Source organism: Mixophyes fleayi, chromosome 6 (assembly GCF_038048845.1).
Source record: "Mixophyes fleayi isolate aMixFle1 chromosome 6, aMixFle1.hap1, whole genome shotgun sequence".
Taxonomy (NCBI): Eukaryota; Metazoa; Chordata; class Amphibia; order Anura; family Limnodynastidae; genus Mixophyes; species Mixophyes fleayi.
In genome coordinates this window covers 191,108,060-191,135,367 of record NC_134407.1, presented here as the reverse complement: position 1 = coordinate 191,135,367, position 27,308 = coordinate 191,108,060, and the positions used below count along the sequence as shown (strand labels likewise).

Below are 27,308 nucleotides of genomic sequence, written 5' to 3'. Positions count from 1 at the left end.
ATAGTAGGCTGCACTTCCTGGAATGCCTCATTCCACAGCACGAGATCCCACCCACCCACTCCTCGATGTGTGCATTTCTGGGTTAATGTTGCGGTAGGAAGGCACTGCGTTCAGCGGCTGATTTGTGGGCGCACAGGTAGTTGGTTGTAGGTCACTGTTCCCTAGGAGGCACCAGTAACTCCCTTTTTGGTCCTTCGGTGAGGAGGGTCCCTGTCTGGCTCGGTGAGGGAGGGCAGAGTGAGTTTTTAAAGGGGCAGTCACTCTGACGCCAACTCAGCGCAAGTTATGATGGGATTTGTTCCCCTGTGGTTGTGGACGTACGGCGGTTTGCGCCAGTCCACTTGTGATATAGTGTTACCAACTTGAGATCTATTTCGCAGTGCCCTTTCTCCGCCACCATAGGTTTAGTTAATTTAAACATATAATAAAAGTTTTGGCAATTTTTTAATAACTTATCCAAGTCTCCGTGTGTTTATTTGCATGCAAATGTTTAGAATTTTAAAGGGTGATGTGAGGTTTATGGGGACATACACTGTGAGCCCTTCAAAAAAATTATGTTCCCTTTGTGTTACTGGATGAATCAGGGCCACTATTTCTAGTTGTTCAAATGACCGAGTAAATTCAGCTGTGGTTACAAGAGTAATGGTGATATGTAAATGGTTGTTGGTGAAGGGCTCCAAAAATACCACATACACATTGTGCAGTCTGATAGGTGGGATTGTGGCTTCCCAGATGCTGCAGTGGCACAATGTGGTCAATAGCCAATAAGAACTGTAGACTTGTAAGAGATGTACAGTAAGTGCAGGATTACCATAAAATCTATTTTTATTTTTATTTATCTAATTTTGGTTTTATTAGTAACACGACATTCAAGCAGCAAATATACTATGCATAATGAAAAAACAAATAGAGTCCACATATTTTTTAAAAACAGGACACTTTTGCAAAGGTCTACTCAAATCTTGTACAAGATTAGACATGGTTCATAATATAAACACTGTGCAAATATACAATACAAAAACATATTTATGTAAAATGCTTAGCAATAGCTAACAAAATGATTACTAGTTCTTATACTGAGGAACCAGTACAGTTCCACACGTACAAACCCAATATTTAAAAATCTCAGTTGATTGGCTCCTCATGTCGTCTAATACATCCCGATCGGAGCCTCTAGAGAAGATCAAGAAAGCTCTTTATGCCATATCTCCATTCCAGCCATGAACAACCATGTAATCGGCAAAGCATCCATTATTGGTCATGTGCAGCTGTAAAACTACCACATCCCTTCAAGTTTATAAAGTGTGAGTTTAGGGATTAACCAGAACGGTCTTGTAGCCCTTGAGGACACGGAATTTGTTGCTGCTTAAGTTCACTAGGAGCTGTTTGAGGCCTGTTTTGTAGGGAACCAGCTCAAACTCCAGAATTGATTTTTCATTCTTCTTCATGGTATCCACCCTAAAAGAAAAGAAGGGTAGGAGTTATAATTCAGTGGATGTTCTATGTGTAATAATAACTATAGCTAAGGTTTTTTATTCTGTGTTGTCCTAATATGGATTCTAATCAACGTAATTACAGAGCGACTACTGATTAAACAAACACAATTCACTTTTATTTTATAACATCCACATTTTGGTGCGGCAGCACACAGCCATCGAGACATATACTAAAGACATACATCACACCATGTTAAATAACCCAGATGGTTTGATTTGGTTGCATGTAGCCTTGCAGAACATATTCCCTTCAACTAGGGATTGGCCATAGGCAGCCAGCTAGTAGGGCTGGTAGTAGCAAGCTGGCGCTCCTCTGATTTAAAGTATGTGTGTCCGGTGTTAGGAAAAGGGCAAGCTCCTGTACCTTTCTACTTCATTATTAAACTAACTTGACAGGGGCTGTAACGTAATCCCAAGACTAACCCTTGCCGCACTGTGCCATGCAGGGCTCCTATGTAACATCCAAAAAAAGAGAAAATGAATAGTGTCCTGAATTTACACTGTTGGGCACATTGTTTAATTCACTAGGGGAAAATGATAGTTGTTAGGTGGCACAGTTCGTTAACTTTAAAAATGAGAGCAACTACCCAGCCTAATTGATAAATTGTCTGTATATTAACTTGATCATCTTTGTTAAGGCTGTTTGATGAGTAAACATTGAAATATACTAATCATCCATAAGCTTGTTCAAATAAATCCTGTTAATGAAAGTTAAAGATTGAATGCTTGTCCTGTTCATGAACTACCATTTTGGTGGCAGCGGTGGGATCTAGAACTGAACAAGAGACAGCAGCTAGAAGATTTACTTTTTGTCACTCTGAGGCGTTGACGACTTAATCCAAACAGCAGAATGAAAATAGAATAGACTTATTACTGCTGCTACTGAAAGAACAGTCTCAGTCAACATAACACTGCCTGTCAAAAGTGCCTCTGTTGTGCAATACCTTGTACCTCCCAACAAGTGGTTCAAAGAAAAATGTGGTTGTTGGAGAGAGGATTTACTGTTAAGAGACCGGAGCTAATAAAAATTATTTGCAGAGATTGCTATAACTGAGTAGCATGAGCAGGTGCAGCAGAGGGATTGCTATTAATGAATGTGTGAAGATATCCCTGTGACTAATGTGTTGTGTCTTCAAAATAAAAGTTTATTGCTATGTGACTGTAAATATAATTTTGTAATGACCTAAAAGTTACAGAGGTAGAAGCCATCTTTCTTCCTAAAATCAATCTCTTTCCTCTCATTTGCATACAATAACAACGGTAGAGGTGAGGGTAGAAGCAGAATATTAACTGACTACAAAACTAGGCATTATTGGAAAACATGTCCTGCTCCTGTGCACATGATACGTAAATGTGTTACAATGGGTTACTTGACCAGGGTGAAGCTGTTCCCTTCTTTGCACAGGATTGCTGTTCCATGGTGTAGAAGACCTTGATTGTGGCACCACCTCAATAGTGTTATTATCCATTTTCTTTTTACCATCTACACTCTCTAGATGCACAGTTTAGTGTAAGTAAACCATTTTAATTCCGAAGATTAAATCCATAAATATGACATTTAAAGACCACAGAGATCTTCCCTACAGAAAAAGTGGAAACACTGTTCATATCTTCTGAGCTAACCTAACCTCCAAAATAGGTAACCACCATCACTTATATAGTTCCTGTTTTTGTCGCTAGCTAAATCTAAATTTGTTCATTTACTTACAGTAATTTCATCTGAGTCTTCAGAAGACCACAGCCCTCAATCACCAGCAGACAGTCCTGAATGTCCTCACTGAGAGGATTGGAGATTGTGATCTGTACTTTGCACGGCTTGTTCACTACAGCAGATCCCAGGAACTACAGGACATGAAACAGAAATGTTAGAGTAGTTAGAATGTAGTAGATCTGTTACCTTCTCTCCACAATCTAATCTTTTCCCAGGTTGCAGATAGGACTACTAATACCCTGGACATTTAGTGGAGATGTGCAGAATTGTAATGATATACATTATCAAAGGTTGACAACAGGAATTCTCAGGATTTTTAATACATAGAATAAAAATCATCCTTATCTTGCCAATAAGGTCTCAATTGGTAAATAGGCACCTAATTCATTTAACTTGTGTTATAGGATGGAAACAGTTCTCAGTATTGCTTACTATTCTGTATGGATAGATAACTGCAGCATATTGTTCGTATATATATATATATATTTATTTATACACAAGTTAACCCGTGCATGATACTCATGCATTCTAGTCAAATCAAGCTACTTAAGGTGTTAAAAAGACTCTTGTCATGCATTTGGGCCATAGCCCAGGCCTCAACCACCAACCACTCCCCACTGTCACCCCCGGCAACCACCAACCACTCCCAACTGTCACCCCCGGCAACCACCAACCACTCCCAACTGTCACTTCTCCTTCAAGAAATATATATATATATTTTTTTTAAATCCTTATAAACACTTTTAACAATTAACAAATTAAATTAACAAATTAAAAACATCTTAGTATACCAAATTTCAGCCCTTTCTGAATTTTTTTTCCCACACACACTAAGAATTTAGTAGGTCAGTGTATAACTCCGCCCTGCAGCTTGGTTTTATTTTTTCCACACACACACACACACACACACACACACACACACACACACACACACACACACACACACACACACACACACAGACAGACAGACAGACTAACACACGCCACTAGACATTTATATATTAGATATATATATATTAAAAACTTCTGTTTTTTGATGAACAGTTTACTTAAATCAAAATGATTGATACTGTGGTTATTCTATCCCTGTCCACTTCAAAAATGAGGATGTATGTACAGGCAGGGCCGCCGAGAGGGGGGGGGAGCGGGTACTGATTACCCGGGCCCGGGCATGCCAGGGGGCCCGGCCCGGGGCCTCACTGTTCAGGTTTTTTTTTTTTTGCTTTTTTTGTTTTTTAATCTTACTTTTTTTCCTTTTTTTTTTTTTTTGCGTGTGGGGGCGGTGGCGGTATAGGGGGGGTGGTGTGCCGCGGTTCGGGGCTCCGCCCCTTCGTTGGTGGGGGGGGGGGGAGCAGCGTTGTAAAAAAGTAAAAAAATAAAATAAAAAGATACTTACAAAATAGCGGCGCCGGCGGCCCCTCCTCCTTCCTCTCTGCTTTGTTTACACTGACTGCCGGGCGTGACGTCATCAAGTCACCCCCGGCAGTCAGTGAGGAGCAGGGCAGACAGGACCAAGACAGAAGACAGAAGACAGAAGAAAGAAGACAGAAGACAAAAGAGAAGAGAAGAAAACAGCTAATACTAATGTAAGTAAAAAAAAAAAAAAAAAAAAGGCACAGTGTGAGGAACAACGGTGGGGGGAGAGAGAGGCACAATATTCAGAAAAAGAGGGGTACAGAGAGGCACAGTATTGAGAAAAAGAGGGGTACAGAGAGGCACAGTATTGAGAAAAAGAGGGGTACAGAGAGGCACAGTATTGAGAAAAAGAGGGGTACAGAGAGGCACAGTATTGAGAAAAAGAGGGGTACAGAGAGGCACAGCATTGAGAAAAAGAGGGGTACAGAGAGGCACAGCATTGAGAAAAAGAGGGGTACAGAGAGGCACAGCATTGATAAAAAGAGGGGTACAGAGAGGCACAGTATTGAGAAAAAGAGGGGTACAGAGAGGCACAGTATTGAGAAAAAGAGGGGTACAGAGAGGCACAGTATTGAGAAAAAGAGGGGTACAGAGAGGCACACCATGAGGAAAAAGGGGGAGAGAGAGGCACAGTATGAAGGAAAAAAGGGGGGCAGCAGAAAGGCACAGAGTGATGGAGAGGGGGAACAAGATGGCACAGTGATGGAGAGCGGGGGGGGGGGCAGGATGGCACAGTGATGGAGAGCGGGGGGGGGGGGGCAGGATGGCACAGTGATGAAGTGGGGAGGCAGGATGGAACAGTGATGGAGTGGGGGGGGTAGGAGGGCACAGTGATGGAGAACGGGGGCAGCATGGCACAGTGATGAAAGAGTTTAAGATGGGGTGGTTTGGGGGCTATTGAATGTGGGGGACAATGAGGTCTCTTTATTAAATGTGCCTATGAATTATTTAATGTCAGTGATGGTTGCGGTAAATAGGTATATTTCTGAAATGTAAATACTATTAATTTATTGCTGGGGCTGTTTGTAGGGAGGGAAATAGTATTCTCATTTAATAAATAAACCTATTATTTTAATATTGGGGCTGGAGGAAGGCCTAATTGTTAATCGTGGGTGCTATTGATTTAACGCTGGTGCTGGCTGTAATTTTCTAAAAGTACCCATTTTTTTTCCAACATTCCAGGTTCCTGCCAAGCCGCAGATAAGGAAACCTGCAGCCACAGTTGGTGAAAGTGAGAAGAACAGGTAGGAGAGAGCAGGAGCGTGTGAGAAATGTTGTGATTCTAGTGGCACAATCCCAATTTTTGGTGACACAGCAATGCAAGTTTTTTTTCTGTAAGAGGGTTTCCTGGGCACGCCAAGTGATTCATAGCCATGCCCCCAATTGTACGACCACACCCACATGTGTGTATGGTCGTACAATTGTGGTTGTGGGCGTACAAATTTTTAGTGGCGCAAAAAAATTTTGGGGTGTTTTTTTTTTTTTTTAGCCGCACCAAAATATGTTGGTGCCGAAAATGTAGTGGCAGCACAAAATTTTTTTCATTCTCAGCTTTAAGGGGGGCCCCATGAAGTTGTTGTACCGGGGCCCTGAATTCCTCTTGGCAGCCCTGTGTACAGGCAGGAGATGAAGACTAAATACACAAAAGTGCTCGGAAGGAGAAAGAGTCAGAGCTGTACTCATTGTTCAATCTGTTGAAAGATTTTTTGTATGCATTTAAATGTTTGTATCGAGATTTGTGTTTAACACATGTTGCCATTCATGATGCAAATAGTTAGGTTTGTGTTTTGAACAATTTAATGCTATTGCTACAGGTTGGTCTATTCCTGTGAGTGTTCTAGTGCACTGATTGGTTACAGGTTGGTCTATACCTGAGATTGTTCTAATTCACTGACTGACTAGAGGTTTGTTTATCTCTGGGAGTGTTCTACTGCCCCGATTGTCTTTCCCTGTGAGTGTTTTAGTGAATTGATTGTCTACAGGTTGTCTCCAGTCCTGCCAGCTTCAAAGCTGTTTACAAATATACAATAGGTGTACACATCTAATTATTTATTACATGTGTGTTGCATGCTTAGGCGTCATGCAGAATAGGTGAAATATACAAATAATTAGCATAAGCATAATGTTGTAGATAGATAAATATGTATCTGTATAAGAATGTCTCACATTGATCATGATCTGTGGCATAGCTAAGTTGATGTCCTTTTTCACTAGAACTTTCTCCCAGGTTATGTTCTGTTCCCCAACAGCAGTTACTCTTATCAAATTATTGTCATCAAGGAACTTTCCATACTGTGAATATGGAATTTGTAACAAGAGCCATTTCTCTGCAGATAAAAAGAATGACAAAGGCATTGTTAGTTATTCATACAGTACAGCACACATCACATGATTGACGAACCCTCCCAAAGCCATTGTACTTATTTTTATCATCCATTCTACACTAGGCCCTAGCAATTATCAGATGTTCCCAGTGTAAATATCCAGTATACTTTCAGTTCCATAGCCATTTTTATAATGTCATACATTACATTAAAAAAAATACTGATGGTGTTAGGGGTTATTACTTTGTTTTGAATGGATTTTTGTTCATCACGAGATCTTGTGAGCTGTCAGCTAGCCTTTTTTGCTTGGTATCCGACTTGCTGTATTTTACTTAAATCATAATCATTTACATCATAATTGCCAACATTTGTATAGTTTACAGATATTTTTAAATACATGCTGCCAATAAATGTTTGAGGCTTTGGAACCCCCTCCCTTCACACACACACGCGCGCGCACACACACCCAGACGCGTACACGCGCACAAACACACACACATACCAGCTGATCATATCATTTAACATCATCAGATAATGGTGTAAAAGGAGTGTGCATTCCAGACCGGTATGAGCTTCACGTATTTGGATATGAGGAGGGTCCTGTGATGCTCAAATCCAATAGCCTGCTGCCTTATTCATCCAGCAGGAAATATCTCTGCTTCAGTCTCTCCTGGCCAATGATGTTAAATGGTGTCATTAGCCAAGTGGGTGTCCTTATGTCTTTAAATTCTGTATCATGGCAGCATGGTGACTCACTGGTTAGCACTTCTGCTTCTCAGAGCTGGGGTCATGAGTTTAATTGCTGAACAGGGTCTTATCGGTGTGGAGTTTGAATGTTCTCCCTGTGTTTCCGTGAGTTTCCTCCGGGTGCTCCGGTTTCCTTCCACACTCCAAAAACATACTGGTAGGTTAATTGGTTGCTGACAAAATTAACCTTAGTCGCTCTCGTTCTGTGTGTGTGTGTATGTTAGGGAATTTAGACTGTATGTTCCAATGGGGCAGGGACTGATGTGAGTGAGTTCTCTGTACAGCGCTACGGAATTAGTGGCGCTATATAAATAATTGGTGATGATGATGATGATGTTGATGATATGTGAATAACTTAGCAGAGCACTGCTCTGTTAGTTGATTTGATAATTGGGAACTAAAGTAACTGAAAAGTGTATTCTAAGCTAGCTTGGTAAAAACACCCAACATCTGACAGGATCAGGAAATATGTTCACATGGACAAAAGTTATAGGTTATAAAATCCCTCACATTGTTTGACAAATTGATGCCTTCCCTTAGCTTTGTGATATGCTACATTGTGCACAAATGTGCTGTAAACCATAACAAACATTCAGATATTTTGTTTTTAAAGCACAGTTTAGGAAATTATATTTGAATCTGAATGGCTGCTATGGGTTATATCACAGTTATTGGCCCATAACCCCCAGGTCCATAGAGCATATTATGTATATGATCATTAGCTTTCAATAACTGTCTACTGTAGATGTTTGTCAATAACATTTACTGGACATCTGTTAGAGTTTCAATCTGTTCCTTCTTTTTAGACACATGAGCCTAGCAACAAGTATTTTGATTATTTATAAAACTAAAGTTTCACCTTATTTACCTATTTAAGGACAGCACTACTCCTGTGCTTGCACCATTTGAATCTCCTGTTTGAAATGATCAAATCAATTCTTACAGGAATAATGAATATTTAATATCACATCTCTCCAAGTATTAACCTCAATATAAATGTTCATTCTTTGTCATACATGTAACTGCATTTTTGCTACTAGATAAGTGTAGACTGCATGAGGCATGCTTTCCTGTATAACAATATTTAGTGACATCCTCGACTCCCCCCCCCCCCCTACACATCCAATCCCTCACCCTACTCTGCCGCCTTCACCTCCACAATATGGCTCATATCAGACCCTCCATAGACGCCACCAAAAAGCTCATCCATACCCTGATCCATCTTACTAGTCTCCCTCGCACCCATCTCACTACTCTTCAGTGCATACTCAATGCTGCAGCGAGGCTAATCTTCCTCTCTCGCCGAACTACATCTGCCACCCTTCTCTGTCAAGCTCTCCACGGGCTCTCCCTTTTCTACAGAACTCCTCACCCTCACCTACTAAGCCCTCTCCAACTCCACTGCTCCTTACGTCTCCAACCTCATCTCATTCATTCTCCCTCTCGGTCAGCTAATGACCGCGCCTCACCTCCCATCTGGTTAACAAGTCTCGCTCCCGCATTCAAGACTTCTCCCGTGCTGCCCCCCTTCTCTGGAATGATCTCTCTCACTCCATCAGGCTATCTCCCAGCCTGCATAATTTCAAACGCTCCTTTAAAACCCAGCTGGTCAGGAAAGTCTACCCTTCTTCTGTCTAACCCATCCTCTGCCACAGGTTCAGCTTATTGCAGATATCTTGCCCCTCTGTAGTTTCTTAGTGTCCTGGCCTTCACTTGTACCTCCTTGCCCGGTGTACCTGGTCAATAATTTAATCTCTTGACAAAATCAATTTGATTAAGAAATAACAACTTTATATAATTCAATATAAATAAATGATTTACCTTCATTAGGCCCAAGGTCAATGTACTTGGAGTCCTTCCAGAACTGATGACCGGCTTTCCCTTTGTGCTTTATGGACTGTGCATTAAAACTTAGCTTTAAGGTCTTAACAACTGACAACAAGTTAACAGCCAATAGAGCCAAGTTGATGGTCTGTCCAAGCTGTGGAGACTCTGTCAATTTAAACTTCAGTACTAATTTAGCTTCTTGTAGTGGATGGTTGAGGGCTTCATGATCAGATAAGGATCTGTTTTGTTCAGGCGATACACCATTAGAAGAAATACCATTGGTAGAATTAGAGTGCAGCATGCTGTTTGTAGAGGACATATTTCGCCTTTGTAATCTTTGCGAAGCTTTCTGGAATACTTTTCTTTCTTCAATGGTTCCTTATTAAGATAAAAAAGAAGCATTTAACTTGAATACATGTTTTAAAATAAGGCAATAAATAAATATATTCTTGTACACACCATGTTGCCTTCTGGGTAGAAAGGCATAGACCTCTATGTGCATGTTTCTAGGACATAAAAATATGTGACAGCAATATATTGTGATATAGTGGCCTGTATTTGTAAAGTTACGTTGAAAACTTGTTCGTTTATTTTGATAAGAAGTTTTGTAACCACAAGAACAGCAATCACCCATAGAGGAACTTCTCAATATCGGAAACAGAGTCAGTTACTATATAGATCCTTATATAGACCAGTTACTATATAGATCCTTTTTTTATTTAACAGATCATACTATGTATTTACTTTCCTCCAACATGTAAGTGTCATAGCAATGTTCCTGTCAGTACTATCTGCATTTAAGCCTTTGGTGCTTTATAGCATACAATAACATAGACCATCTGCAGATCACATCAAAGTTACCAAACATTAAACAAGCAAACTCTTATGACCTGCACTTGGGTAGGTCAACACATTTTTGAAAAGCAAACATATACAATGGTGTTTTCTCTTGCTAGCATAAGTGTTACAGTATTGTTTTATGATTCATACTGTAAAGGTTAGAAAAAAAATATCAATTTTTCTGATGCAATGAATCGACTTCTTATGCTGATGGATAACATGACTGTGCCAATGTTGTGTACACTTAACATGGCCCAGCATTTCTTTTTACGTCTAATATAATGCATATTTAATTATACATCTCTACCCCGTTCGCCGCCGACCAAATTCTTATTTATATACCCCCTCACCTCCAGCTGCACCATAAGTTCACATTTTTTTTTTTATCCATAAATGTTGTGGTGTTATTTGTGATCATTGTTATGTGTTGTATACCTTCTTCATACTTATAGGTGTGAGTTATATCCTCCCGTTCATCCGTCCCCACACACTTTGTGCTGATGCGATTTCCAATCAAACGCGGGTCACAGAAATGCTTCTCTTTCTTTGTCCCGTATATTGTCCATGAAACACAATCAGCATTCACCATGGAGAACACAAATAGGGAATCGTAGTTGAGGTGGACCTCCCCTTCTTTGATAGCCTTCACTGAGGCAGGACCACAGCAATAGATTCCTATTGAAAGGCAAAGTGTTTAACACAAGAGACTTACCCAGTCGGTATATGACATGAAAGACAGAGTTATCTTACCATCACTTGTTTCCTGTGGGGTAGGGTCTAGTACCTGCCACCCTCCATAGCCTGGTGGTAAGTCTCTTCTCGCCATCCAGCACTCACACCATGCATGGAAGTTCCTAGGGAAAAATATACAAACGTAGCTCTATGAATTTTGGTCCACATTACTTTGACACACCGAGCCTCCACCTTGAGATTTCACAAATGTCTGGTATAAACATTGGTTTGGTTACAGTTTTGTGCCCTCATAATTGTTCCTAGAAATAAAAGTCTTTTTTTATTGTTGTTTTTCAGATGACGGAGAAGTTTTACTAAGTGGCCAGATATGTTCTTGGCTCTAAGTGAGATATAGAGATGTTCTCATAAATATCTAGGGCATTTGCGGTGGACTACTTTGTATAAATGTTATTTATGAATCTGTGATGTTATCTGCACGTCCCCCTTTCTGTTCTTCAACAAATGACTCTAGATACATTTTATATTATTTATTCGATTTGGAATCAGTTTTTGCCTTACCAGATGCTGTCGGTGCCTTCTTCAGGAAGTTTCTTGCCGGTCGTATCATAATACTCATCAATAATTAGATTTCTAGAAGTGTCGTGAGCAGAGTCAAAGTTTGTCACAACCCGGGTGGGGATTCCTAAGCTTCTCATCACTGGACAAAGAATGAAATGGGGGTTACTTGTAATAAAACATATTTTGCTTTTTACCATGCAAACCATTACAATTAGACTCGCCTCGACATCCAACACAATATGTTCCCAAAAAGTCTACCTGGATGTTGTATCCTAAACCATCTTCATCTTGATTAAATCGTGTACTTCAGATTGTCCTATACCCAGTTACATTAACCACTTCCCACAATGTGAAACTTATAAAAGTTTTTCTTAATTTTGAGGACTTTAAATCTATTGGATGAGATGGAATAAAAGGGGGATTTGATACTTGTATCAAAACTTGTGATCATGGGGTCACTGCCGCAGAAGCCGCATCCACGTCTGCTATAGCTAAAAAATAACTCAGGATGGTGATAACTGAAGAAAATGAATAAAATTATATTTTATTCTTAGAATAAAACATTTTCTTCAATGGCCAATATTTTCTGTTTTTAATGTTTTGTTTTCTTTCCACAACATAAGGATAACAGAGAGCAGGAATTGGCTCGAAGTAGCATAAATGCTGAGGTTGTCTAAGCAGAGAAAAATATTGAGCTTAGCAAGGGTCAATTTAACATGGAAGGTTTGGGTGAGGCTCAGCCAATCAGTGTTCGGGCTTAAGGAGGGGCTATAGCTAGGGAAGGATTATAAGGACAGTTGGTTACAGTTCGCTTTCTCTTGCCTGTCTGGAAGTTCCTGGTGAGTATAGCCGTGACTGCCCTTGTTGGTAAATATTTGATAGTGATTCTCTCTGTGCTTCTGATTGCAGAATTGCTCTCTATTTTCTCATCATTTGCATCCTTGTCTTTTCCCTTTAGTTTTCAGGTCTTTTGCCCATTAATTAGATTTTACTTTTGTCTATTTTTTTTTGTTCTTCCCCACTTTTTTCCTTTTTATTTCTTACTACTTTAGCTCTTATTTTGTTTGGTATTCTCTTATTTCTCCCTTTTCCTCTTTCCTTTTCATAAGTATCCCTGCCGGTGTTACCCAATCCCCCACTCCTAGTAGAGAGATGCTGTGCTCTAAGATACACCGGGTTGCCCCACATCGCCTCATTGAGGCTTCCCGGGGTCCATCCACTGTGGCCAGCAGCGAGTCCAGGTGCAGGACTCGCCGCAACTCCCTCCCTCCCCTTGTTTGGTTCGTGCGCCATCGCAAAAAAGGTACCTGCGCATGCGCGGCGGCGTTGACACACCCAGGCGCAATATTAGGCCGTTGATGGCAGATGGTCTCGATCTCCAGCGGCGCCGGAAGGGGAGAGACAATTTTGCCCCTGTCAACCCCTCATGGTGGCCACAATGAACCCGGCATGCAGGGAGGGGCCATGTTAATACATCAGGGCAGCATACCCAATGCACCTGTAACGAGTGCCACCAATCCCTTTCCTGGTAACAGTGGTGGCAGTGCTTTTGGCGTCCCACCCCCCCCCCCCCCCCCAACCCCTCCAATTTAGTTCCCTTAAATACTGATAAAAGTGGTAGCTTCCCTATATAGTAACATAAATTTCTGGTGTGATAATCTGGGGGTTGTACATGCTATCAATAATCAAAGAGCCACCTCCCCTCCTGCTTTGAGGTTACAGAGACATTTGATTTATAAATGTTTAACTTTTAACATTGTTTTTAAAGGCAAGGCATGTGCCTGGGTCTTTTAAAGGGATTGCAGATAATTTGCCAAGACTTGATTGGCAGAACTTTCGTTCTCTAGCCCCTGATGCTAACGATGTTGGTGTTCCATGCCCTGATTTTGTCTGGCAGATTATAAATCCGGTATAGAAGACCTTGCAAAAAATACAGTAGATCCAGGTACTTTGAATAAGGCCTGGTCAGCTTGGGAAGGGTTTGGTTCATCAAGAAAGGCTGGAGGTAAGACTGATGAACAGAGCATTCTGTCCTTCATTTGGCATTGTTTTACTGTTGGAAAATCTAAAGCATATATGGTGGTGTCCCTGTCAGGCATCTCTTTGTTCTTTAAGCTTAATGGTTTTCGTGATGTCACTAAGATTTTTCTAGTTCGCAAGGCGTTAAAGGGTTGGCCTACATTTTTTCCAAGTGTAGAAGATAAAACTAGGCCTATTGATAGGGGAATGCTAGTTTGTTTTTTCAATGTTGTTTTTGAAGTTGCAACTGATATGTTTGAAGCATCCATGTTTCATTTAGCTTTCTCAATGGCCTTTTTCGGAGCTTTCAGAATAAGTGAGTTGGTGGTTTCTTCTAAATTGGCTTAGGGAGTTTCTAAGCAAAATATTATGGCTTTGGGTAGATGGAAGTCGAAGTGTTCAAAAGGTATATTAGGACGTCTATAGCGCTCTAAGCTTACTTTTAATGTCTTTAATTTAATTTTAATTGCGAGGCTGACCCATGGCATGCATTGCTTGTCTTGTTAAAAGGAGGCAAAGAGGGATTTTTCAATATTTTGCCACTAGTGGGGGCCTGATTGACTGGCGGCACCCTGAGGTTTTCGGTTTTACCTCCATATGGGTCATCCTGTGCTTCGCTCGTCTGGCACTTTGTTAGTTATCTGTTTACATGTTTTTGTATTGGTGGTTGTCTTATGTCTCCATCACTCTATGTTACGGTTAATCGGCGGGATGTCAAGATGGTTTGCATGGTTGGCCATTCATTTGTATTTTGGGCCAATAAAAGTGGCCCTGCTCGTGACTTGAGCATTTTTCCCTGTACTAATTTAGTTAGATGGTTAGGCTATAGAAGGCTACACTGGGCGTCACTTTTAAAGATTAGTTTTGATAGCGAGGCTAAGTTTGGCCGCCCAGACATTCTGATAATTCATTTGGGGGGACAGGGGGTGACTTGGGTAAGTTGAAAGATTTGGACCTCATTGCCCATATTAAATCGGATGTGGAGGTCATTAAATCGCATTGGCCAACAGTACACTTAATTTGATCAGATATCATCCCTAGAATTAATTGGAGCGGAGTTGGTAAATCAGCTTGTATTGAAAAGGCTCGCTCAAAAGTTAATAGAGCAGTGAGGAAAATATTCATGGATTTCGGTGGCAAAGTTATCAGTTATCCTGAAATCAAGACCCATTTCACGCAGTTCTGTAGGGCAGATGGTGGGCACTTGTCGGATGTGGGACTATCTTATTTTGTTGAGCAGATTTTTTGTTCTCTTTTTCGGCTGTGAGAGGTCAGTTTGGTGGCGGGCTTAGGTTCCTGGGGTGTGGGAACCTAGCTGTGACAGAAAGCAGTCCAATCAGCGATCATTAGGACACATTTGAGTGGCGTTTTAGGCAATCTCCCCTGAAAGGGATTGATCAATTAGTGAGAATACCCCTCTGGGGTTATGGGGCTCCGCTTGGGCGAACGCTCAGCTAATGAGCCAAATGGGGTAGATTTGACCCCCAATGCCTAGTAGTTTCCCAGTTTTCGGTTCAAAGTTTACAGCTTATGGGTGAGGTCTAAGGCTGATTGGTCTGCTTATATTTGCCACCATTTAAATAAATTTACATTTTCAATACATTTCTGACCATTCATTTCTCCAAACAAGTGTCTTGTGTTATTATTTATAGTGCTAAGATAATATTCTTACACCTAACAAAAGTTAAAAAAGAAACATCAACCGCTAAGCGGATTATTTTTTTTTTTTTTAGTTAGTTGTACTCAAAGACCAAATCCTATATTTCAGTACCACTGCACATGTGTGAACCAGCTAACTAAGTGACGCATGTGCGTATTCCCTCCCACTGGCCTCTTGCTCAGCTGCCCTGGCGAGATTTTATTGATACATTATGGGAATAGGAAATCAGTTCTACCACCAGATATCAATAAGTAGACTCCTTACTTTTCTTCTCTATATATGAACAACCCAGTGTCAGCACTGAAATGGCAGCAGTGGGCACGTTAGTATAGGTCGGGGGAATGCCCTCTCAGACACTACTCCTTACTGTACCTTATGCTAAATCTATTTCTGTCTGATTTGAATTTCCATCTTAGGCACCTATTGGAAAGAGTCTTTTGTCACTTCAATATTCTTTGACTTATAGACATGTTAGTAGGAAATTTGGCAAGATCTGTCTATACAGATTGTACATGTTTTTGCAAAAAGAGCGCGTTTGAAGGGCCAGTCGTAGGGCATGTTAATTGCGCCATACAGTCCTAACTTCGTCCCATTAGCTCTGAAGTACAATGGAGTGGATGGGGTTACTGTGGCATGATCCAGCGCGTACACCTCACTTCAGTGGTTACTGGATTTCCCCATTTGATTAAAGGAATTATGCAGTATATATGTATATCTGTATATGAAAGGGTCATTCTGGATGTCTTATTTAGGTCTGCCTCAATACAAACTGGTAACAAATTGTAAATCTAGCTATGTTGTTTATCATTCAGCTTTGCTTTCTTGTATTATGCATGCTAAAAATAGGACTTTACACATACTGTAACCCCAAAGCAACATCATAAAGTATTGTCCATTACCTGTGCACATCACCGCAGCAAAGACCCAACACTGCCCGTATTTGACAGGTTGACATTCCCTCTTATACCATTCTCTTAAAATGGCAATGCTCCCGTTCCACGCAGAAGGGCAGACTCCATTTTTATACTCTTCGCTCCAGTTACCTTGAAGGACTCCACTGTCATCATTAGCGTTGATCTATAATTTTAATGTAAAACCACGTTATTGAAAAATGACGGGGGTTAAAATACAATAGAAAACCTTCTGAGTGGCCCCCAACATAAAAAATATATATAATGTAGTAATATTATTGCTGTTCATCACATTTTATTCAGACTCAAATGAGAAGTATGTATTTTAGGACAGACACTGTAGAGGGGACTGAGAAACCCCATTGTGCTGCTGCTCCTTTGTGTACGGCGCTGCGAAAATCTTGTGGCACCTAACAAATAAATGATAATAATAATAATAATAATGCTTCTGAATAGCTTTTGATTTTATAGGGCAGCAGCTATCTTTCAAAGAAATCTGGAGACTCTCCCACTTTAATTCATAACCCTTGTCCCAGAATCTGTTTTTAGCCTGGGGAGAATAAATTGGACACTGGGAACAATGTTTTCATACCTACAACTAAGACTCTGGTGTGTTAACAATATTCTTGAGATGGCATCTTTGTGTAATAAATGGAAATCTTCAGGGTCTCTCAATTTGGTATATTGTGGTGTACTACCAGTTTATGACCCTAGGTGGCAATAAATAAAAAAATCAGTGAGCACATATGAATAGAAAGTTACTTCTTGGCTGCTTCTGTTGTAAGTAGATCTTTATGTGAATAAAATCTGTGCTGGATGTTATGCTGGCACTTCTATCTGCATCTTGACTACTAGGCAACATATATTCATCTTAGAACCCTGCTGAACTGCTGGGAGAGGAATTTTCAATATACTTTTGCTATATTCCAGTTAACAATAATCTCTCTTACTAAACAATGATAAACTTAAAAATATGATATCAGATTACTTCACAGAGACGTCATACTACTATCCAATGTCCTGTTTACTAAGTGGAGGTGGACCCAAAATGCACAATTTAACAAGTCAACTTTACCTGAAGAAATTCTGCTATCCAGCACGTTATTGAAGCCCCCTTTTTACATTGAGGAGCTGGGCACTTTATTACCCAGCCACTGGGTTGTTTCAACAGTACTGGCTTCAAAGCATGATGGGGATGATAAAATAAATAAGCCTACAACTTACAGCTCTATGCCCCTACTTGCTCATCCTGGGCAGTAGGAACATGATAATAATATGATGGTTTATCCCAGCAGCCATTTAGTAGTGGGTACTGGTTGTTTTTACTACCTAAACAAAGCCCTTACCCCCTGTGCCTCGGGACCTAACCTTGCCCCTCTAGCTCTGTTGGTTAAGTGTTTGCCCCCCTTACATTTGTGCATGCCTATCTTAATGTGGGCTCTTTACTGTGACTTCCTATAGCAGGAAGAGGGGCTGGCATTTGTCTTAAAAGTCCTACCTGGAGCAATGGCAATGAAGATAGTGAACTAGCTCCTGGTATACAGCTATGGACGCTCACACAGTAACTCTGGAATTTCTTTTTATGCCACTGTGTCATTAAGCTGGGAGCTATTACTTCCTCAAGGTCAACCCCTTTTGGCCCAAAGGTGCCGGAAGACTTAGTCGTTGGGCTCCCACATGGCACAAGATAAACTGGTTTTACAGCCCCCAGGCCCCTCCCACGCTGAACAGTTGGACAATATATTGCAGGTTTTTTCAGTCTTAATAGTGATCACCTCCATTCATTATATTACACTGGTTCAGTTTTCCACTCGTTGCATAGCCACTGCAGTTTAATAAACTAACCCTATAATCAAATGGGAACAGTGGCGAGATTCAGTTGTAATTCAAACCAATCTGTGCAAGGATTCACTTGGAGGCCTGACCAGAGGAAAGAGACTGTTCCATCTCTGAGTATGCAGGGACTCACTTAGAGGCCCTGCTAGAGGAAGCAGGCTGGCCCATCTCTGGGTGTACAGGGACTCACTCAGAAGCCCTGCTAGAGGAAGCAGGCTGGCCCATCACTGGGTGTACAGGGACTCACTCAGAGGCCCTGCTAGAGGAAGCAGGCTGGCCCATCACTGGGTGTACAGGGACTCACTCAGAAGCCCTGCTAGAGGAAGCAGGCTGGCCCATCACTGGGTGTACAGGGACTCACTCAGATGCCCTGCTAGAGGAAGCAGGCTGGCCCATCACTGGGTGTACAGGGACTCACTCAGAGGCCCTGCTAGAGGAAGCAGGCTGGCCCATCTCTGGGTGTACAGGGACTCACTCAGAGGCCCTGCTAGAGGAAGCAGGCTGGCCCATCACTGGGTGTACAGGGACTCACTCAGAGGCCCTGCTAGAGGAAGCAGGCTGGCCCATCTCTGATTGTGGAATTTGAATTTAGAGGTTGAGAAAAATTTTGTTCAAAATGTTGCTTCATTTGCATATTTATTCTATGTTATGAACATATATTTTGCAGTGTGGTCAGATAAATAAAGCATTTTTCAATGCTCCATCTGATGGAATGCAGTTTGATTTTATTTCACTATTTTTGTTTGCTTTTGTAAAATTATTACAAACAGTACCTTTTTATTCCCAGAACAGTGTCCCTTTAGCCACAATGATCCCAAACAGGCGGTACAAACACCCGCAAAATAATTGTGGCATATTGTGATCTAATAAAATAATATATTATACATGCCAATGGTAGTTTTGGTTGATATAATAATAAGTAAAATCAGTTTACTTAATTAAATTGCATACTCACCATGGCACACACTATTCTGCTAATGTATACAGGGCTGTTTCTGCAAGATAAATCCTTAAATGCATCCCGTAGGTAGTTTATATTCTTGTCCAGAATCCTTAGGCTGATATCCAAAATATTGTCTTCCCACTGCAAAGAAGGATTGATTTAGTATTAGTTGATAATGCATCCCAAAGTCCATTCATAACCTGTGCCATAAAGTACAGTGCATTGATTTAAGCATGTTGAACAGTCCAGCTGTTCCTATTGTGGACATCAGCCTCCCTCTTTTTATATTTTTCCTTTCTCTATCTTAGGAGCCTATTTAAAATCTGGGGTGATAAGGATTCATAAAATATCATTGTGTGAAAAAAAAAAAGAAAAATGTTGACATAGCATAATACCATTACATCAAAAAAAAAATGTGCTCTAAAACAACCCTTCACAACATGTAGTGTATTGGTTGATATCCAAGTGAACTTCGTTATTCTTATTCCCCCAATGGGAATACACTTACTATACAGACATTAATTTCAGTGCCTTATATGAACTTACTTCTTTTCAATTAAACCACAATCTTCTGCCTTCACCATAAGGCCCAACGTGCTCTATATCTGCAAAAAATATATACTGCATCCAAAGTCTACTGGATTTAGCACAATTGCAAGTGCATATACTTTTGATTATTACTATGGTTTTATTCATCCAAAATCTTCTGCCATTTGATCTACTGTGACTTTATTTTGATCTTTTATCCTTATTGGATACCACAACATATTTGGGAACTAGGGGCCTGATTCTCCTGGACAAAACCATGTTACAATGCAAGGGGTGCAAGTTAGTATTCTGTTTTGCACATAAGTTAAATACTGACTGTTTTTTCATGTAGCACACAAATACTTGATAGCTTATTTGTACACTGAAATTTAAAGTTGATATTTGTGTGCTACATGAAAAAACAGTCAGTATTTAACTTATGTGCAAAACAGAATACTAATTTGCACCACTTGCATTGTAACATGGTTTTGTCCAGGAGACTGAAATAAGAAGATTCTAAAGTTAAGATCCTTAATGAATCAGGCCCTTGGTTCCTAGTTACTTGATCACCTGAAATGTCATTAATATCAGCTGTCTACAGAATGCCTCTTCTGTATTCGGGAATTTTAAGTCTTTAAATATTTTATATCACAGTAGCCTTTTAAACTAAAATCTTTTTCACACTGCAGTCACTCTTACATAAAACTCCTTTCTCCTTACCAATTATACCTTATTTCTAGGTAGAGCATGCACACAAGAAAACACAACAATTATTTTTAAAGAAAGAGTGGATGAAAACAATAGATTAATTACCTGTCCATAGTTCCAGGGACAGGTAGAAATCCACTTATGATTGCCTTGGTAAACAAATCCATAGTCATTCATGATGTATTCCTGACGCTTGGCTTCATTTTCCAGAAACACCTCATCATCTGTCAAGTTGAGACAAGATATGACCAGATAAACTCTTGTAGCCGCTGAAACAAGTACTATCATACATAATTGTCTTTCAGCTGGATGACATCATTTTATGTCCTTATTCAGGCTTCACAGATATATTCATGCACAGACATAGAAAGGTTACATGAGCTGTTAGTATTTGGTTACATCTCTGTATGAATTAACTGATAAGATACACTTATTTCTCTTCTAGAAAGCCTATTGGGTTTGTAGGACAATGCACTTAATTCTACTGTGGCTATGGTTGTGACAACATCATGGGGTAAATGTATTAAGCTGAGAGTTTTCCGGCGAGTTTGAAAAGCCAATCAGATTCTAGCTATCATTTATTTAGTACATTCTACAAAATGATAGCTAGAATCTGATTGTTTGCTATAGGCAACATCTCCACTTTTCAAACCCGCCGGAAAACTCTCAGCTTGATACAATTACCCCCATGTCTCTTAACACAGCAAAATGAGAAGAGCTGGTGAGAGATAGTAGTCGCCTCTACTGACTGGAGAGTACCTGATAATTCCTAATAAACAAGTCATTCAATGAACTTATTTAACCTGCAGCAATAATATAGAGTATGTTCACAGAGCCCCTACAAGGTCTCCCTTTCTCCTTATACTTACACCCAAGTACCATCACCATTTATTTATATAGCACCACTAATTCCGCAGCGCTGTACAGACCATCCTCCAAAGGTCTCTCTGGGATTCACACCAAGCTTTTCGTCTACATGTGCCCATGTTTTCATCTCTCTGTCAGTCCTGGAGATCCTTGATGTGAATTAACCATTCAAGATTGTTTAACTCTACATTATCTCTATGCCTACCTTATCCAAGTCTGAGCTGCAGGGTCAGAATCTTAGCTATTGTTATATACACTTACACAACAAGAATACCCAATGCACAAGGTAACTTAGTCAGAGACTTAGTGCACTGATTACTGATATCTACTGCTCAGCACTGACCCCAGTTTCATTAGTCTACTTAAGAATCAGCTAATCTGGACTGGGGTTGGGAAAAGAGGTCATAGTTAAATCCCTTATCTATTGGTGTCAAAATCATGCTTTTGCTAGAATTGTTAATGGTGATAGAAGCCTATATGGTAAGGAACCCATTGGTTGATTTACCCACTTGCACTTTTGTACGGAGAACTTACAGCAGGCACTGCATTTTGGATGCTGCCTGTTCTATCTATTTGTGTTCAGTGTAAACCAACGTACTGGGGTCTGGTTACCACTGCACACATGACTGCGTTTGTCATGCACTGTCACCGACCTTGTCAGAACACCAATGGGTAACCAATCTTACCGTTCAGCACCCAGCTGGAAGATATCAGGAGAAAGAGTGAATGGAAGAATTAATTTCTCTGCCCAACTAAGCAGAGAAGGTTTGAACTCCACAAGAGTAAAGGGGCACAATACCTGTGCAGTTTATCCTTACTGTAAATTGAAGGGAGCAGAAATGGGCACATTGTATAGTTACAAGACAGACACAACCCTACTACAGGGGCTTTTGGTCTTTGTATCTTAAGTTACTTAAGCTGAGTACACACTACACGGTTTTCGTCCAATAATCGGCTAAATCAGCTGACATACGACCGCTCGTTCAAAAGTCGGGTCAGTGTGTGCAGTGACACGATGGTCTAAGGTCTGACCAAATGGATGATTGTCGCCTCATTTGGTTGGTCGTATCGTTTAATATTTTTGTTCCAATCTCGTTTCCGCTGTGTAGTGTGTATAAACTTCCGACCGATCCACAACAGTGAGTACGAAATTACAGTCATTGCTCAGGATAACATGACTGTAAAATGTCGCTAAAGGGACGTCCGCTCTTCCCTTTATTGTCCTAAACAAGGCTAGTGTGTATGCAGTCCATGGACCGAGCGATCGGACCATCGATCGCATGTAAAATCGATCAGCATAAAAAGTTGGTGGCAAATTCTGTAGTGTGTACCCAGCTTAACACGGCACCTAAGATACTGTAGGATACATTTTAGACTGACAGAACAACCAGCTTTAATTAGTTCATGCCTTATTTTGCCTGTAATCTACACTTCACACACAGATTCTGCAGCTCTATTTATCACTTGTGTTCCCTGGATGTTACACTGTAAAAACAAGGCTGAGCAGTTTAATATTATGTGAAGACTCTGTGTTGCAGATTCTGACTGTGTGGTCTTCTTTAGTGCCTATAAATGCCATGAACTGCTCCATACAACACTCACCGTTACCCAGATTGAACACCGGTAGAGTTGTATTTCACAGCTAACACAAAGGTGATCATACAACAGCATATACACAGTAGCTCACAATGTATGTTTTTCTTTTTTAATAGAACCAACGAAAAGACATCAGGTGGTAAATTTATCAAGCTGCAAGTTTCTGGCGGATTTGTAAGTGGAGATGTTGCCTATAGTAATTAATTAGATTCTAGCTATCATTAATTTAGAACATTCTACAAAATGACAGCTAGAATCTGATTGGTTGCTATGGGCAACATCTCCACCTTTCAAACCTGATAGATTTTCTCATTTTCACTGTAGAGGGATAGAATCTGAAACTCTGGCATAGGTTTTCATTGTGAGATGGAGATATGCAAGGGAAATCTTTGCATGTGAAATAATATATAAATATATGTGTATTAATGTATGATGATAATCTAATCTATAAACCCATCCCAAAAGTTTCTGGATATAATCCTGCTGGTCTAGAGCAGGCCTGTCCAACCTGCGGCCCTCCAGGTGTTGTGAAACTACAAGTCCCAGCATGCCCTTCCAGCTATCAACAGGTTGTCTACTGGCAAAGCATGCTGGGGCTTGTAGTTTCACAACACCTGGAGGGCCGCAGGTTGGACAGGCCTGGTCAAGAGGGTATAAAATGTATTATAAGACATTTTCCATTGTCATTATTTCACTTGTTTGAAATGTAAACTGATTGCCATACCTGCACACCAGGGATTGAATAGTAGCATAAATGTCCCCAGTTGCAATATGGTGGCTTTTCTTCCTTTGGAAATTTGAACTTTTAGAGTATATTGCCCAATTATAGCATTGGGAGAAGGCAAAATGGCGATCATCATTGAGTCGCGTCCATTGTTCTCAATGGCTGCACTCCAGGCCCTTCGATTTAAAGCCTTTGTTAAAGTGAATATTGCTTTAGTTCCCGAAGCTTCATCAGGCCACGGTCCTATTAATACAAAGCAATTGGAGGATATGAGTTAAGGTGGATCAAAGGTAAGGCGGAACATCAAAGCTCTGCGTTTCTGAAGGAGTCATATTAAATTATTATATGTTATGGGATAGCTTTGTTGTCATGCTAATATTTACTGTATATTGGAGATCTTTTATTACTTCCTGCTGTCACTTGCCTGCTTCTGCAATGAAGTTGATGTTGTCTGTTCCTTCTTGAAATCCCCTTGCTTTGAAGTGTAACGCAACAGAGAAAGGCTGCCCTCTTCGAATGATGAGATGCCTGTCACTAAGTTCCGCTGTATGATGTAAAGTGTTATTTTTCTGGCACTGAAAATCCGAGAAAGCCACATCCAGCACTGAACAAACACAGAAACATTAGTATGTGTAAACGCTCAAAAATATTTATTTTGGCAGAAGTTATAATAGAGGTTTCAGAAGGATAATTTACAGGAAAAACAATATAAGTTTTGTAAGGCTCTGATGAGTATTACAATGTGGGTATTTCCATGTTTCAGCAATGTCTTATTTTGGTGGTTATTTACACAGTGCAGTAACCCACAGTAACCAACCAGACCCTTGCTCTGATCTTCCTTGCATTAGACAGATCATAGTTAATTGTTCATCGGTTGTTATGGATTACTGCCTGGCAGAATTTTTCACCTATGTTGCTTTTTTTATCTCCAATATAGTGCTTGCTAATACCAAAAAGAGTTTTTGGGGTAAATTTATCAAGCTGCGGGTTTGAGAAAGTGGAGATGTTGCCTATAGCAACCAATCAGATTCTAGCTGTCATTTTGTAGAATGCACTAAATAAATGACAGCTAGAATCTGCTTGGTTGCTATAGGCAACATCTCCACTTTTTCAAACCCGCAGCTTGATAAATTTTCCCCTTCTTCTATGTCAGTATACCACGTTCCTTTTGCTTACTAATGAATACTTGTAATAATATAAATGTAAACTTGGGCATGACTTATTATTATTTATATTCCCCAAACCAGTTTGATTATTATTTTTCATATTATGCTTTTGACATTGTTGACTGAATCTTAATCATTGACAGTAATTATAACAGTGAACCTGAAGTTTATAATAGGTGCTTTATAATAGGTACTAATAATGCCCAAACAAAACAATGAAATTATTTGTAACGCTCAATTACGTTTAATTACACGAATCCTATAAAACAACTGCGTAGTTTAAAGAACAATAGTGTTTTATAATAAAAGTTTCTGTACTCCAGGCATAAGACATTTTAGTTATAAGACATATAATTAACAGTTAATAGCTGAACTTTTGTCTTTCTCTAGTGACTGGGTGAAATTATCAGGAGACAGACACCTGGCTTTTCTGTTTTATGGGTTGGAGGTTTTAGCATAGACATTAACCTCTTCCTGGTCAATATTTCACATATAAAAACAAATACTTTCACTATATGAAGGCTAAATAGACAAACAACTAGATTTGGCGGTGCCTTTGATGTAAAAAGGAGAAAAGTGAAAGGACAGAAAAAGAAATGGTTTATGATAATAGAAAAATATGAATCTATACTGATTTACATGTAAATAACTGCTTCCTATATCTGCATAGATTTTACTGAAAGTGTTCGTAGATAGCGCTCGATAGGCTGCTGTGAATATATTGGAACTGAAGTCAGAAGAGTTGGGACCTACCAGTATGTACATAGTGAAACGTATTCTAATGCTTAGCATTGATTGCTTGATGAGATTAGCACAGAACATTTTGTCATTTGTCTGCATCGGTTACATGGCGCCGTCGCACATGATGTTAGTGCTGAAGGTTTATGTTATTTGACCTTATGTATTGTTATATATAGCAGTAATTCTTTGCCATTTTGTTCAGGACATTTTATGAGATTTTATGATCAAAAGGGGAAAGCACAATAAATAATAGATTTACAGGTGGGATTATATGTGAACTATATTTTAAAGTAAGTTAGGCACAGTTCACTTTTTGGTTTCAAACACAATCATTAATAATAATTCTAGTTGTATTTATTGCAGTAGCTTAACATTGGTGTGTCAAAGGCTTTAGTAATGTGTCATCTGTATCTGCAGATGTCAAAAAGGATGGGAAACACTGGCCTAAGGGATAGATAGATAGATAGATAGATAGATAGATAGATAGATAGATAGATAGATAGATGGAACTGGGCTAACTGAGTTAATTTAGATACAAATATCAGAAATTAAGAACTAGCGACTGCTCGGAGCCCTTGTAGGGACACACTGTATACTGACAAATCAACATATATAATGAAAGTATGGTTTTTAAATTGTAACCTCACAATAACACAACCCCAAGCCCTAACTCTGGTAATTGTTACAGATCTCCAAAGCCGAACATCAGCCTGAAATCACATCCTTTTGTATATTTATCAATTAATGGATTTTGTATGGGAAGGCTACATTCATTAAAAGGTGCCCTTGATAACAGGGCTGCTGGAGGCCACAATGTCACTTGGAGAGCCTAGACCTAGACCAGGGGTAGGCAACCTGCTGCTCTCCAGGTGTTGTGAAACTACAAATCCCAGCATGCCTTGCCACCTATCTGCTGGTTATCTACTAGCAAAGCATGCTGGGTAGTTTCACAACACCTGTAGAGCCGCAGGTTGCCTACCCCTGACCTAGACAATATCAACAGTATTTATATTTTGTTATTTGAATATACTTTGATTATAACATAGACGCTATTATGAGAAACTAAGAGACCTATATAACTTTCATCACAAGAGGAAAATTAATGTCAGCGGAACCTTGCTCGAACAAAAGTTAAATTAAAATTATAGCAATACTCTAATACTGCGCCCAAATTGTCATGAGACAAAACCCCAAATTCTTGCTAGGCTTTAATTTACAGTAACGTGAATAAAACATATCTAAGACATTGGACTACTTGCTTTTTATCCAGAAGATCTACAAAGCATATATAATGTATATTACAAGGAATGCTTTAGTACAGTGTACTTTTATTTTATAGTAGATTTTCTTGCAGAAGCTTCATCTTCATGTAAATGCATCATACAGTATTTATACTTCTATTACGCACGTCACAAACGTTGTTTCTACTTCTTATCCTATAGTACCTACCTTGTGCCATATTTTTTCTTGCCTTTGTCCTTGCTTTGCTCTAAGGTGGAACCAGATCCACTGGACGGACTATAAGGAGACAGTGACTGCTTTGTTGTCTGCTGTATGGGATATAAAACAGAAGAGATGAGGTGGGGCAGCCGTCATTGCTGTGTTTCTGACTTGGTAGAATCACAACTGGTTTGCTCACTTGGAACACAGTTTTTTTTTCTTGGCAACTTTGTTTGAGAGCAGGTGCGGCTATGAATGACTAGGTCTCAGCCTTATTTCATCACTCTCTTGGAGAAGCACTTTCTTTTGTATTGTCTGACTAAATGCTATTAAATATGTTAAGACGCACTTAAGTGAAATTGTCATAACTATCTGTAGTTTGGATTTCTTTTTGCATACTGCATTTTTAAGTATTTTTTTTCCCACACATTGATCCTGTGCAGTGCTGACTCCGGTGACAGTATATAATACAGAACCCATCCTCTGGTGGTTAGTGTATAATACAGAACCCACTGTTGTGTGGCCAGTTAACAATACAGAACCAGTTCCATAGTAGG

General features: G+C 39.9%; 1 protein-coding gene across 1 annotated transcript; it reads right to left on the bottom strand.

Annotated features, from left to right (window-relative positions):
* Positions 1-791: 791 nt before the first annotated feature.
* LOC142094983 (protein-glutamine gamma-glutamyltransferase 5-like) lies at positions 792-26,964 on the bottom strand. Its single transcript, XM_075177671.1, has 13 exons — positions 26,761-26,964; positions 23,829-24,008; positions 23,405-23,647; positions 20,323-20,441; positions 18,994-19,122; positions 16,191-16,368; positions 11,613-11,751; positions 11,112-11,215; positions 10,797-11,036; positions 9,516-9,899; positions 6,790-6,950; positions 3,205-3,338; positions 792-1,458 (listed from the first exon to the last, which is right to left on the bottom strand). Exons 1-13 carry the CDS (start codon positions 26,768-26,770, stop codon positions 1,311-1,313), a joined length of 2,169 nt encoding a protein of 722 aa, XP_075033772.1. The 5' UTR covers positions 26,771-26,964; the 3' UTR covers positions 792-1,310.
* Positions 26,965-27,308: the final 344 nt, after the last annotated feature.

Bases quoted from the DNA above. Each gene is read 5' to 3' on its own strand.
- LOC142094983 (XM_075177671.1), bottom strand. The intron at 23,648-23,828 runs GCAAGTGACAGC...TTGTATTAATAG, and splicing joins CAACTTCATTGCAGAAGCAG to GACCGTGGCCTGATGAAGCT. The intron at 11,037-11,111 runs GTAAGATAACTC...GCCTTTCAATAG, and splicing joins CCCACAGGAAACAAGTGATG to GAATCTATTGCTGTGGTCCT.